General features: G+C 32.8%; 1 protein-coding gene across 1 annotated transcript; it reads left to right on the top strand.

The window, feature by feature from the left end:
• The first annotated feature begins 1,092 nt into the window (after positions 1–1,092).
• LOC139501492 (sialin-like) lies at positions 1,093–14,563 on the top strand. The gene is made up of 11 exons (XM_071290589.1): positions 1,093–1,196; positions 3,103–3,461; positions 4,499–4,732; positions 5,656–5,743; positions 6,501–6,596; positions 7,787–7,917; positions 8,417–8,566; positions 9,050–9,182; positions 9,866–10,016; positions 11,772–11,862; positions 13,842–14,563. Exons 1-11 carry the CDS (start codon positions 1,184–1,186, stop codon positions 14,490–14,492), a joined length of 2,097 nt encoding a protein of 698 aa, XP_071146690.1. The 5' UTR covers positions 1,093–1,183; the 3' UTR covers positions 14,493–14,563.
• Positions 14,564–14,829: the final 266 nt, after the last annotated feature.

Raw genomic sequence — 14,829 nt, 5'->3', positions numbered from 1 at the left:
GAAAAAATGTAATATCAAGTAGGGTTTTGGTGTCAAGAGTTCAATATAAGGTCAAGTGTTCAGATCATGTGTTTCAAACGTCGAAGTCTTGATATGTGAATGCATATATATGTTTTGTGTCTCTGGTCTGTAGAACTGTATTACCCACATCATGTTCAATTCTCTTCCCACAGCCAGAAACTTCGTCTAATTATGTTGTCGTTTATCATATCCTGATACAGATACATATATATAAAATATAAAGATTTGCAACAGTCTGTTATATTTATTCTAACTTTTGAGAATCGAGGCCTTTTATACTGACATCTTTTTTGTTTATATATCACTTATATATTGTGTCGTTAAATCTCTCGCATTGACGAATTCACATTCCACTAGACCCATATTATTGAGAATCAAACTAGGTTCAACTATTATTTGACTATTTTCCAGTCAGATTTACACAGGAGTCGGTTTCACAAAAATACTTAAGACTAAGATTGATCGCAAGTCATGAACAATTCAGTCATGTTTCACAAAAAAACTTAGGACTAAGATCGGTCGTAAATATACTGAATGATTACAACTTTTTGAGACTTTTATTCATTTGTTTCTCTGTCCTATATTTTCTCCAATTTATTTGTATTGTAGTCCTGTCATGTAATGTTGTCATTTTAATGTTATAATTGACATCGCCATTAAAGCGGGAGGTTTGGCATGCCAGAAAAACCAGGTTCAACCCACCATTTTAATTTTAGAATGCCCTGTACCAAATCAGGAAATGGCCATTGTTATATTATAGTTCGTTTCTGTGTGTGTTACATTTTAATGTTGTGTTTCTGTTGTGTCGTAGTTCTCTTATATTTGATGTGTTTCCTCAGTTTTAGTTTGTAACGCGGATTTGTTTTTTCTGTATCGATTTATGAATTTCGAACAGCGGTATATTACTGTTGCCTTTATTCATGACTTAAGATCAATCTTAGTCGTAAGGTTTTTGTGAAAGTCTTTAATGAAATATCTACAGATGATAAAAATAACATCACGAATACCTGTACTCGGTTGCGTAGTATTGGACGTTCTATTTATTAGTCTGACCATCTAATTATGTGGAAGCACGTCTTAAACTTGCATCAGATATTTTCTCTAACCATATAACCTTGTACATCGTAATATGGTATAGTATACAATAATCCTCTTGGAAAAGATGACCACAAAAGGTAAATGGGCATTTTTATGATCATTTTTGTAAATGACCGAAAACTAAGAGGTATGGTCAACCTACCCTTATTTTCATCACTAAGAAGGGTTAAATCTAAACGTATTCAAAACCTACTGGAAATTTCATGTAAACAAGTTCAGATTATAGTGATACATAATAACAATACTAACATGTTTTTATTAATGTTACACCGAAAGATACTTCTAACCGAAATTAATTAATTTATAAACAAACACGATATATATAGTTTTATTTATATCAGAATTATGGTTAACGATGTTATATTCTTTCAATTGGTCCTTATAAATATTTTTGGGATAAATACTCAACATTTGTCAACATCTGTCAGATTTACGGTTCCGGTACCTTCTTCTGACGTTCAAAAGTCGCTGATTGTTTTTAAAGTACTCAATAAATAATATTGTGCAATGGGTTGTGTGATACGTACCGATTATCAGGTTATCTGCATGTTGTTATCGTAAAATATCAGCTGCGAGACATAATATGAAGCTTTTTGTCGAGTGAGCGTAGCGAACGAGATCAAAAAGCCTTCATATAATGTCAAGCAGCTGATATTTTACAATATAAATATGCAAATAATCTGATAATCGATTTATCGGGCTATATTTGCGTGTTTCGGAAGTGTTTTCTTTGATTCACCAGCACACAAAAGATGACTTGATAAGTTCGGTTCAAACATTATGACGTCGCTGATATGTCCGGGTCAAAGTTATAAAGGCCGGGTCAACGTATTTGACGTCACAAAGACATGATACGGAATAATATTAAGAGCTGAACAGAGTGATATAGACAGTGGGACGACCGATAATGTGATTTTTAAATTACACATGTTATAGATTGAAAGGCTTATTGAACATGAAAAAATATTCTCAAGGAAATTTGGTCCTCACTCTAAACAAATACAACAAAAGTATACCGTTGTTCAATAGTCAAAAATAGATTTAGCGAAAACAAATATGGGTTACAAACTAAAACTGAAAATTCAAACAGATGAAGATATACTACATTCCTATGTGACCCTGCAAATAAACAAACAGAATCTAAAATTATAGAAAATAAGATGTGATATGATTTCCAATAAGACAGAAATTAACAAATATCGGTCACCGTACGGCCTTCAACAATGAACAAAGCCTATACCGAATAGTCAGCTATGACGGGCCCTGCAATGACAAATGTAAAACAATTCAAACAAGAAAACTAACGGCCTAATGTATGTACAAATAAATAAACCAAAAACAAATAAGTAACAGCAAGAAACGACAGCTATTGAATTACATGCTACTGACTTGGGACAGGCACATCCACACAGAATGTGGCGGGGTTAAACAGGTTAGCTTGGTCCCAACACATCCCCTAACCTGGGGCATTGGTGTGTCAGTATTTTTCATATATAAGAGGAAAACAAAGGCATAACACTAAAGTGCAACTAAAAAAACGCCAACATACATAGAAACGATTATTTGATAACAAACTGCCATATCCCTGACTTGGTATAAGACATTTAAAGTAAAAATAGTTGATTGAACCTGGTTGTATGACTATCGAAACCTGCCGCTTATATGGGCCAAGATATTATATATTTGTTTTATATCTCTATATCTATAAGTCAGGAATATGACAGTTGTTGTTCATTCGTTTGATGTGTTTTATCATTTCATTTTACCATTTGATTGGGGACTTTCCGTTTTAAATTTTCCTCGGAGTTGAGTATTTTTGTGATTTTACTTTTTTCGGTAGTGTTCTCTGTTACTTAATACTCACTAGTATTCAAATGCTTGGTTTATATATTTATTCGATTGAATGATTTGAAGAAAATGTAAATAAATAAATAATTTTTTTCTGCCAAAGAAAATCTATTTAATATCGTTTGGATTTTGAAGGAAAGTCTGAGCAGAATGGATGTGTTCAGTATAATGGAACATTTAATCACAAACAACACCAAAATGGAGTTCAAACTTCAGAAAAACACAGGGTTTCTTTTTCTAATAATACAAAATCTGCATCGATATCGTCTGATTCTGTGCCTGAAGTTAGTTCTTTACAAAGACCGTCCCTGATAGAAATGTATACATCAAAACGTTGGGGAATTACTTTCTTGGCTTTAACCGTGATTACATTGTCCTTGACCTTGAGGATGGGAATGAGTATGGCAATCGTGTGCATGGTGAAGCCAAAGAATAACAACGACACTATATCTTTTAACCAATCACAGAGCTTGTTAACTTCGAATCATAACGAGGTGAGTGGCTGACCAAAATGTAGAATTTTAATAGCTATATTTTAAAAACATGTAGGATATAAGAGAAAAAAGAAATAATGCATATTACTGTATCAATTTTTAACTTTGATCGAACAGGATGCCGGCTAAAAGATTGAAAACTAAAATTTCTTTCTATGCACCTTTTGATACTGTGGCAAGCTATGTTAGGCAAGGTTTGTCGTTTTTCATTAAACGGTTATTTCATTTAACTTTTGATTTATAGGAAAATCTGTTTAATTTATTATGGTTTTCGTTAAGACAGTAATTGCAAGCAAGTGTGTGTTTATGTCGACTCTGTGTCTATATATATAACATATTGAGGTTTGGTATTATTGCCAATGCGACAACTATCCACAAAAGTTCGAACGAAGTTAATGTAAGCAATTATAGATAATTGCACGACTTCAACAATGAGAATCCTCATACCGTATAGACGGTATTAAAATTCCCCATGTTGAATTGGACAGCCACACACAGGGCCAACTTTTATCTAAGCTTTGTTTGTTTTTACTTGAATGACTTGTTGACTGGGACAGGGGCACACATGGTTCTTCCATCATTTTACTACTGTTTTCGTGTTTTTTTCCTCAGAAATTTTACTAATAGTACTTAAATTGGGCATTTGTTTTAAGTCAAGTTACATTATTATATAACAATAGGTTTCTTTTTTCTGGAATGGTTAGTTGACAGTGACAGGAACAACCAGGATTAAGTTCTATCATTATATACGTGAGGGGTTTTCCTTTTTTCGAGAAACTGGTACAGTTACACAACGAAAAGCTCTATCATACTATTAGCTTGGGTGGGGACAGTGACACACAAGGTCAAGTTATTTTATCATGTTACTATGTGTTTCCTTTTTCATGAATGCCTAGTTGACCAGAACAATGACACACTAGGTTAAGTTCTTTCCTCCTATAATTATGGGTTTCTTTTTCAGGAATGGTTAGTTGACTGGGACAGTGACACACAGGGTTAAGTTCTTTCCTCCTATAATTATGGGTTGATTTTTTCAGGAATGGCTAGTTGACTGGGACAGTGACACACAGGGTCAAGTTCTATCCTCATATTACTATGGGTTCCCTTTTTTCTGTGTACTTGGTGGGTATGCCGCGGGTAAATACAGCGGGAAAATAATCATGGTAATCATGATGACCACCTTGGCTGTTGCGTCCATGGGAATTCCTTATGCAGCTATTACAAGTCCATATATCGTCATGGTGCTGCGGATCATTGTAGGTCTGGCATCGGTGAGTATGACCTTACATTTACGTTATGGTAATACTGTATAAATAAAACAAAAGTAGTTTTCGAAGTTCAAAAACACATAAGAAAGAAACAGACTGAGAGTATTACTTGAAGAAAATGCATTCTATCAAGTATTAATAATTGAGGCTTTTCTTATAAAGGAGATTTGATAGCAGGTATTTCTCACTGCTATCCACGTATCCAACGTTTTGTCATTTTGATTATCACCCGCATAGAGGTCTGTGATTAAACAACTACATTAATATTCTTGAACTGCAAGGTACATTCAAAAATAGTGAGGTCCATTAAGCATGACACAAACGCTCGACTGTATCAAAAAACAGAACTTATTGAATTTGAAAATAACTGTCATATATAAAGTAACAGATAGAAACATAAGGTACCGATCATTTATCTTTTGTGTGTTTAAAAGGGTGTGCCTCGGATGAAACCTTAGTTTTACTTTAATAACATAGCAGAAAGTAAATAACACACGAATAGGTTTTGTTAGATAATTTTTTTCTTACTCTCAATAGAAACAAAAAAAACTTCCAGGCTCTTCTATCATAGTTCCTCCCCAAAAAATATTATTAAACAATGTGTTAACATATCCATGTATCCACAAAAGATGAATATAGGATGTCTTAATGATTTTTACAATACATTCGATGTTTAGATGATTCAGATTTCTTGTAGGGTGGTTTAGAGCCTAGCATGATGGCAGTTTTATCTAAATGGGCACCAGTCGTTGAACGATCACAAATGATCTCAACTGCAATCGGAGGTATAGCGTTAGCTTTTCCCAAAACCGTGATTTTCTGCATTTTTTCTTACTTTCGCCAGCATAATGCTTGATTATAACGGTTCCTCTGCTGTTACAGTAGTCCTATGGCATTCCCATTTATCATTCCATTCCTTATTTCAGGGTGGTATAATGCCTTGCATCATGCAGATTTTATCTAAGTGGACACCGCTTTTTGAAAAATCACAAATAATCGCCACAGCTATGGCAGGTATATATCTTAATATTAATGATTGAAGGGATTGCCTTTTTATTTCAAAATTTATATAACGTGAGGGTACCCAAATTACACATATTTTGACAATTTTTTTCACCTAGTTTGTTCATTTATGATCCAGACAAAAGTTTATGTTCAGTGTGTGTTTCTATTACTTTGTATTTATTCTTCCAATTTAATTTTCAATCCATGATTAATCAATGAAAAATTTGTTTGAACCGATCTACAACGATCCATGATTCTGTGATGAGGAATATTAAATTGCATTTATGCTTATAATCACATTCGTTAAAGTTGGAAAAAATATTGCTTTGTCTGATTTCTCCAAATATTTAGAACAATTTCACAATAGTCTGCTTTACTTATTGGTATGTATCATACTTGTTCCATAATTTCTATGATGCTTCTCAGTCAACATCCCTACAAGCCCGTTTGTATTTAGTTACCCTATTTAGTTATCAGTCAATTTACATTGAATTACCCGAAGAAGCTAAATAACACATTTCTCCAGGCTCTACAATGCTTTCATGCTTTTATCTGATTTTCGTTATATTTATATAAATAACGTTCAAACATAAAAAAAAATCTCAAGATTTTGTTTTACAATTACAAAAGATGTTCTAATATAAAAAAATATATAAACTATAACTCACTTTGAAATTCAACCACTGATTCGACAACCTTGTATACAAGTAACAAAAAGTGGTTTACCATTGTACAAGAACATTTCAGAATAATATATTTTTTTCAGGACAAATTATGGGGAATGTTGTGACGTTTATCTTCTCTGGCCTGATGTGTTCTATACCATATCAAAATGGTTGGCCTTTTATATTTTACATATTTGGTGAGTAGATTGTTAAATCAAGCAACGATTTGTTCGTCACAAAACATAAAAAAAAACATTGATTCTAATGGCAAAAGTCAGCAATAGTAATTAAGTCTTCATATCGCTAATTATAATATAAGTGTTTCTTATTGCAGCCACTTCTAGTATTTGTGATTCCTTATGTCAATGAACCTAAACAAAGACATTTCATAATTTTATATAACATTCACCATCATTCAAACATGGAGTATGTTACTGTCATATACTGATGTTGACTATGGCAACAGTGGGTTAACCGTTGACAAACAAATCAAGAATACAAACAAGAATTCGGATATTCTAACAGATTCAAAAAAGGATTGAGATCCGGTGTGTTGAAAAGTTTGATTTTGACACGTGAAGGTCTTTGACCAGTTACCCCTAACAGTGTCTCAGATTTCCAATAACATAAATCAAATTGTATACCCATATCTCTTATATCGTGAGATGTACTTAATTTAATATTAAGAGAACGAAATACAATTTGAAATGTATTTGGCTCGATTCGTGTTGATCAAAATATATCAAACGTTTTAGAAGCTATGAATAACAAAGAACCTTATTTCATTCATATAGGAACATCACCAACTGACAACCAATTACATTACAATCAACTACATGATCATAATAACATAATGATAAAAATTGTTAAGAGGAATACCACCAAATCATAGTACGTCAACTCTGGTTGCATTCGAAAAGGGTCGAAAAAATTGTTCCTTTGAATTTGACAGTTGTAGGAAATTAATCCTACATTTCACTGCAGTAATAAAAACCTGGTTCATCAACATATAACAAAAAAACACAGACTTTTGTACAAAATTTGGGCTTGGTTGGTATATCTTATTTTCGAAGACATTTAATTCGCAACATCGGAGTAGAATGTTTTATTGTGATAGAAACATAAAACAACTGGTTATGTCAGAGTCCTTATAAACATACAAGCCTTTCAACTCTTTTGATTCGAGCGGCAATGATAAGTCTGTGAGCTAATGAAGACGAAATCCGTGTCGGGTTATTTATAAGCCCGGTTTGATGAGTTTTATAAAGCAGATTCCCAAACAGAATGGAGACATACATTGTTAAACTTATTCTTATGCATGTGTATTTCAAATAGACGAAATAAAACGATACGCGCTAACTTATGTGTTGAATAATATAATTGACAGGTTCTCTGAACCTCCTGATAATGGTAGTCTGGGTTAAAGTAGTTTATGATCACCCTGAAGATCATCCAAGTATGACGAAAGCGGAAGTTGAGTACATCACCAGAGGGAGGCGTGACAGTGCAAATGTCAAGGTGAGAGTTTGTTGAAGGTCGAAATCAAAGCTTAACGACAATGTAACTATAAAACGTTATGAGTTATTGACGACAATAAAAATATCGATGTTAAAAAGAATCAACAATTCTAAAATTGTATGTCTTGTAAAATGACCAATAAAGAAATAATCCATTGGGATTGAAATTATACTTATTTTACCACAGGTTGGTTCTTTGTGCTAAATATTTCATCACGAGAGACAGCCAGTCGTATAGCTCATTCTTAAAAAGCATATGACCTGGAAGTAAAATCGGAGCCGCCTAAACAGTATATTCATATTTTTCCATGGGTGTGTACTCGAAGTGTTGAAGAACGTCATATTAGAAAAGCAAATAGATAAAACAAAAAAACAAAACAAAAAACATTTATACATGAATTGCACAAACCTTTAAAACCAGATAGAGGTCTGACAAATCCATAATTCAACCGCACCTTTACATGACTGTAATGTGATAAGATCTTTCTCCTTTTATCTAGATGCCAGATCCCCCTTGGTTGAAGATTATTACCTCACCGGCCTTCTGGGCTATACTGTCTGCACATATATCATTCGGATACATCTTCACAACACTCGGAACTTTTCTGCCGTTATATATGAATGACATAATGAAATTTGACACAACCATGGTAAGTTTTCAATAAGTATGTTCTATATCGCCATATACAAGAGAATGGTTTATTTAGTTCAGATACACTTCAAATTTTCTGATAGTACTTTAAGCAACAATTAGCATGTTCATTTTGTTCTTTTATGATTTTGTTTGTGTAAACAGAATTGTTTTTAACTTAATATTTTGAATCCTCTGTAAATTAAGATATTAAACATGTTAACAAATGGATTAATAACTAATGTAACAGGGCATTTGTTTCTGACATGCGTGTCAACGATATCTTTTGGTCCCCTCTACTAACAGAAATATTTTGTGTACAAAGTACTTTTATGCAGTTGTATTTTGAGCTACAGACACAAAGTAGGATTATAGTACAAAGTACTTTTATGCAGTTGTATTTTGAGCTACAGACACATTATAGTAGGATTATAATCTTAAACTATTAGTCTATAACTTTAATAGAACAAATAAATGTTGATATTGACGTTTTTATTTACAGAATGGAGTTGTTTCATCTGTCCCGTTTATTGGTCGGCTGTTAGGGACAATGGTCAGTGGTTATTTTGCAGATAAATTTTATGTGACAGGATTAATATCAACAAGAAGTATAAGAATACTGTTTCAAAGTATAGGTAATATTTGTGTTTACTCATTAATGTAATCGTAAAAACGTAGCCACTCTCATGTATAGTTAGCAAATTCTAAAAAATATCTCAGCATGACGAAATCTTTCACTAGATATGGCACTGTGTCATTAATATAACAAAAATGCTTCAATCGTGTTTGAAAGATCTTCGAAGATGAGGTATGATTACCAATGAGACAACTGCCCACTAGAGGTCAAATGAAAGGAATGAAAGCAATTATTGACTGCGCTAACCTTACGGCTTTAATTCATACTGCTTAGTTAGTTTTAAAAGACCCCAACATGAAAATGTGATGCAATTCAATTGATGAATTTGACGATCAAATTTACATCAAAACAATCTATGAAAACCATCCTCAATCCCGTGACAGTGGTATTGATAGTAGTATTTATCGTGAAATTTAACACGTTGTCAGTTTGTTTTAGATTTATGAGTTTGACTGTCCCTTTGGTATCTTTCGTCCCTCTTTTTTTAACATAAGGATAATTAAACTCAAAGTTCATAAACGAAAACACAATACCATGGCAAAAACAAAAAAACAAAAAATTATCAAAAGACAAATACCAGTTTACAATATACTTTCCCCCTTTGTTATCTTTAAGTCTTCCTTTACTACGCAGAATATCGGTTTGACTGATTAATTAAGAGACTATTACAATTTGCTTCAGGTATGTTTTTGTCTGCTCCATTTCTTATTGGACTAAGCTTTTTAGACCATACTCAGAGAGAGCTAGCAGTTGTTTTATTAATACTCTATTGGTTTGTGCAGGGTGCATCGAGTTCTGGATTCAGGGCAAATCATCTTGATATTGCTCCAAGGTAAGATTTCATTCTTAGAACGATCGAAGTATGTTGATACTGCCTAAAGATAAAACGTCAAATCTGTTCTCTTTAGATCGGTATGCTGATATCCATGTTTTATTGCACATTGTTGATACAAAGCTTTCTAATTATTAGGAACGTCAAGGAGAAAAAAATCGGGGGTTACAGATTAAAACCGGGGTCAACACATCAGCTATAAGAGGAATATAAAGGAGCAACAAGAAAACTAAATTGCAACAAAAAAAAAACGCCAACATTCTTAAAAACGTAAAATCACAAAAAATACTGAACTCTAAGGAAAATTCAAGTCGGAAAGTCCCTAATCAAATGGCAAAATCAAAAATTCAAACACATCAAACGAATGGATAACAAATATAATATAACAACTGCCACATTTCTGACTTGGTACAGGACATTAAAAAAAATATGTTCTGATCCTGGACTTATGGCTAGCCCAACTTCCTTCTAATATGACAATGAGAAAAAATATTGCTAAAATAAAGACAGAAATACAACACAGACATGAGAACACTCATCACATAGAAACACACAAACAACCAAGTAAAATAGTCGACAAAACATGCCAGATTTAATAAAGATATTTGGGAATATTTAATTTCACTGTTTTATATCATTCGAACTTGTCTTAACTTTCCAATTGTTTTGAGTCAAATGTTATATATGAGAGTTTTTAACGACGATTCTATCGTTTTGTTTATTTATAAGGCTGATTTCTCAGTGAACCTTTTCATATGACACGGCCAGCAATTTATAAATAACACTTATCTGTAACTTTTTTTTATTTCTATTGGATAAGTGTATTTGTACGATTTTATTTTGGTTGTTTTCTACAGAAACAATGTCATAAAATATTTCTGAATACAGTGCTAAAAACAGTTCACATGTATCGACATATATTGACGACCAATACTAAATTTCTAGTGATAGCAACTAAAACAGTGTGAGATAAGACAATCACTGACACGGTTCAGGACACACTCGCAAAATCAAATGATTTACATGTTACAGTCATACCAGGGATAGATAATTGTATCTGAAGAACAGTACCAGAAAAACGTATAGACAAGTTGTCAAATTTAACAGTTCTTCCAAGGCGGCAACATATTTTTTTGTCATAGTGAGGTCTTTATTTGTGATATTTTATTGCCCTATATACAAAAACAAAATAGGCGAAAGGTATTAAAAGGGTATCCAAAAGTCAAAAGTGTAGCTCCTTTAATTCATGAATTAATGTATCTGGGAATGAACTATATTTACTTTCCGAAAAAATAAAATGCAAAATATTTTTTGGAAAGCTTCAAAACCTTTTTGATATCGTTTTCATCAAACATGCAAGATACTTTTGCATGGTGTTTATCTGTGTTTTTTTTATTATTTTTTTTCTGATGGTACGTTTCTCCATATTTCATGGCTGCTCTTACTTCAACTGAAAAATGTAAATTATTTGTTTATCTGTAGTGTGTATTTGGTCCAGATTAGCGGGAAATACATTCATAGGAGAAGCGTTTTCTGTCCATGCAACACATACATTTCTGTTTAGAACGCGAGCGATAGACGAGGGTTTATTTTCCTATAGAATTGTTGGTTGAGAATGAGTCTACGAGTTAAGAAACTAATCACATTAATTCTGTCGATCTGATTATTCGGGATTTTCTTTATAAAAACCTGCTTGCTCGGTCTTAGACAATTTTGTCGTTTGAACCATTTGTTTATTGTGGTATTTTTCTTCAGATATGCGGGAGTCCTCAATGGTATGACTATAACATGTGCATCACTAGCCTCTCTTGTATCTCCATTGCTTACTACTGCTATTGTCAAAAATGTAAGTTTTATTAAATGGATCACAGATTTGTGATTGGAGAAGTCAAATTTTCTATAAATAGAATAAATTTAATATTTTGATTCTACATCTTTGTATATTTAGACTAACATCATTCTCGATGGAAACATGTAACTTTGATAATAGATATATGACCGTCACCTTTTTTGTAGCTTTCTTGGTTTCATTTGTTTATTGAAATCTATATAGACATCTGACATACCTTGTCAATGCTCCAGTTTTGGACAATACGCAATGCTAAGATGTAGATATTGTGGAAGGTAGAATATGACCAGCTATGTGGAAATATTTAACATCATATCATTGATCAGTGTACACAGAAGTTATCTCCCTATGTTTTGTATAGTATCTCCCTTGAATTTCTAATGGATACTAGTTCATACTTTTTTTTTGACTTGACAACATTTATATGTGTACGTTTTTCATTGTTGTTGTTATACTGTTTTCTTCTTGGACTTGTTATTTTCAAATGCACCTATATTAAATGTGTCTTTCATTCCCTTTTAATGCAAGTCTAAAAAGGTTCCGAGAATGAACAAAATAAACTTAGGTTTATGTATCCGTTAATCAAATAGATTCATTACTGCCTCCTTTGATTTAATGCAGGTTTGCTGGCGTAATTAATGGTCTAACTATGCTTTTCGCCACGCTAGCAGCCTTGGTCGCTCCTTTAGTCACTAATGTGATATTAAAGACAGTAAGTTTCATGAAATAAACATTTTACGATATACATATAGCATAATCTTAGATTTTTAACAATACATGTATAAAGATTAACAATCACTGGCATATACCAAAATAAAGATGATATCAACACACTTAATACTTAACTCCCTCAGATAAAAGTTTCTAAGATGGATTTTTATATTTTCTAGGTCCTTTTGGTCATATAGCTCTTCAACTGTTTCAGTTCTCATCATACCCTAGTAGTTAAAGAGTATTTGGTTTTGATTTTAAGTATTTCTGATGTAGGTTTATCCAGTATAAGCGCTTCAGACGCAAGACAGTTATAACGTGTTGTTTTCAGTTTTTAACAATGAAAGATATAACTTTTTGTTGATTTTTTTATTCTAGATCTGTTGAAAGCGTGTTTACCATTTTTACCTTGGAAAACACGATAAACGATAAATTAGGTCTGCTCCTTTTTGTGTTTTCACTAGATTTGTTTTCCCTAAGGCATATATTTGTCACAACTGTATGCAATTTGATAATGGTATTCGGCTTATTAATTGGGTTGACGATTATATAACAAGCAGGATTCTTCGAACGTCATGGTAAAGCACGATCAACGATAATAGTGATCTCGTATCCTAAATGAGTTTAACCAATACTGAGTCGGTTCTAGACTTGTGGATGTGTTGTCATCAAGACTTCCATGTACATTTATTGTTCATACAGTATTGAAATAATTTGATACACTAAGACATTATTTAGCCTTTTTTTTTTTTGTAATTGATAAGTTTTCCAACGTTTGGCACCGATTGTCACTGATTCGTCTTATTCAGACGAGACGAAAGTCTGTTATGAGTTTCTACCTCTAGACAAAGGTTATTATCATTTCATTATTATCAATATTCCTTTTCTAACTAGTAAAGATGTCCAAATAAGTTTGAGTGTTTTCCTATAATGATTTCCTTTTATATATTTTCTGCTTTCAAGTATGTCACATGACTACTATTCTAAAAAAAAGAAGTTGAAGTCATCTGTTTGAATGTTTTACAGAAATATTACAGTGACAACGGTCCGCGGATAAGTTCTTGTGGGCAAGGTTATTTACAAATTCAACCACTACTGACATGATCTAATAAGCCATGGTGCATTTTGTAAGTCTGCGAATTCTCCCGCTTATATTTTTAAGATTTAAGATAACCTATGCAGAAGTTCAAATATCGAATAGCCTCTTTCATTTATTTCTGTCAAACATGATATTATGAATACCTTCATACTTATTTGTATTTTAGGGAACACAAGAAGAATGGCAGATTGTATTCATTATATGTGCCGGAGTTGGTATTGTAGGCACTGTTCTGTTTGATTGTTTTGCTCAAGGTGAAGAGCAGTCATGGGCACAGGATCAGGAAATCAAAATAAAAACACCTCATTCATCTCGGAACGCATCCCAAGCTAGTATCAATGAAGAGGAATACAAGATTGAGGATGAAATAATGCAAATGTCTTTACAAGAAAATGCAAAAGATACAGACAAAGCTAGATGCGCTTCTCTGGAATGTGATGAAAAATTGAAGGACGAAACCCAGCTTGGTATTGATAACCAAATGTTTACACCTGAGGACAATGGAACAAACAATAATATTCCAAGCCAAGCAAACGGTAAAGAATCAAACCTAGCAATTATAAATAATGATCCAACAATGGAGGATGAGATACCATTGGATTCTCCCGGTATGGTTTACAAAAAAGACAAATTTCATGAAATTGAAATACCCATACAAATTGATGATAAATCAGGAGTTGAAAACAATAATCAAAACTCATTCCATCACGAATCTTCAATCCAAATGTCTGATAGTAATGAAGCACAAGCTTTGGTAAATAGAAAACGTCTGAAATTGTACATTCCAAATAGAAAGGACGAAAGTACCCGGTTGTAGTTGTCACGTTAATAAATCTGTAAAAATGTAAAATGGTTTTATTTTCATAATAAAAGTTTAAACAAATAAAATCATCGATATAGTTTATTATTTAGGTCAAAGAAAGAATTACTCATATTTTTGTTACTTTTTGATTTTCATATTGTTGTCGGAATGTCTTTTCTTCAAATAGAAAAAAATGTAACATATGACACGGTTCAGTGTGCACGAAGTGTTCAGCCAAAGAATAATTTTCAAATCACCCCTCGTTTGTGGTGTGATCCGTGTTGTTTTTGTAATCCTATTTCACGGCCGACACTCGGCTAACCGAGAGATTGGTCGGTTAATCTATATTGAG

This window comes from Mytilus edulis, chromosome 13 (genome assembly GCF_963676685.1).
Source record: "Mytilus edulis chromosome 13, xbMytEdul2.2, whole genome shotgun sequence".
NCBI classification, from domain to species: Eukaryota; Metazoa; Mollusca; class Bivalvia; order Mytilida; family Mytilidae; genus Mytilus; species Mytilus edulis.
This window is presented reverse-complemented; position numbering and strand designations above follow the sequence as displayed.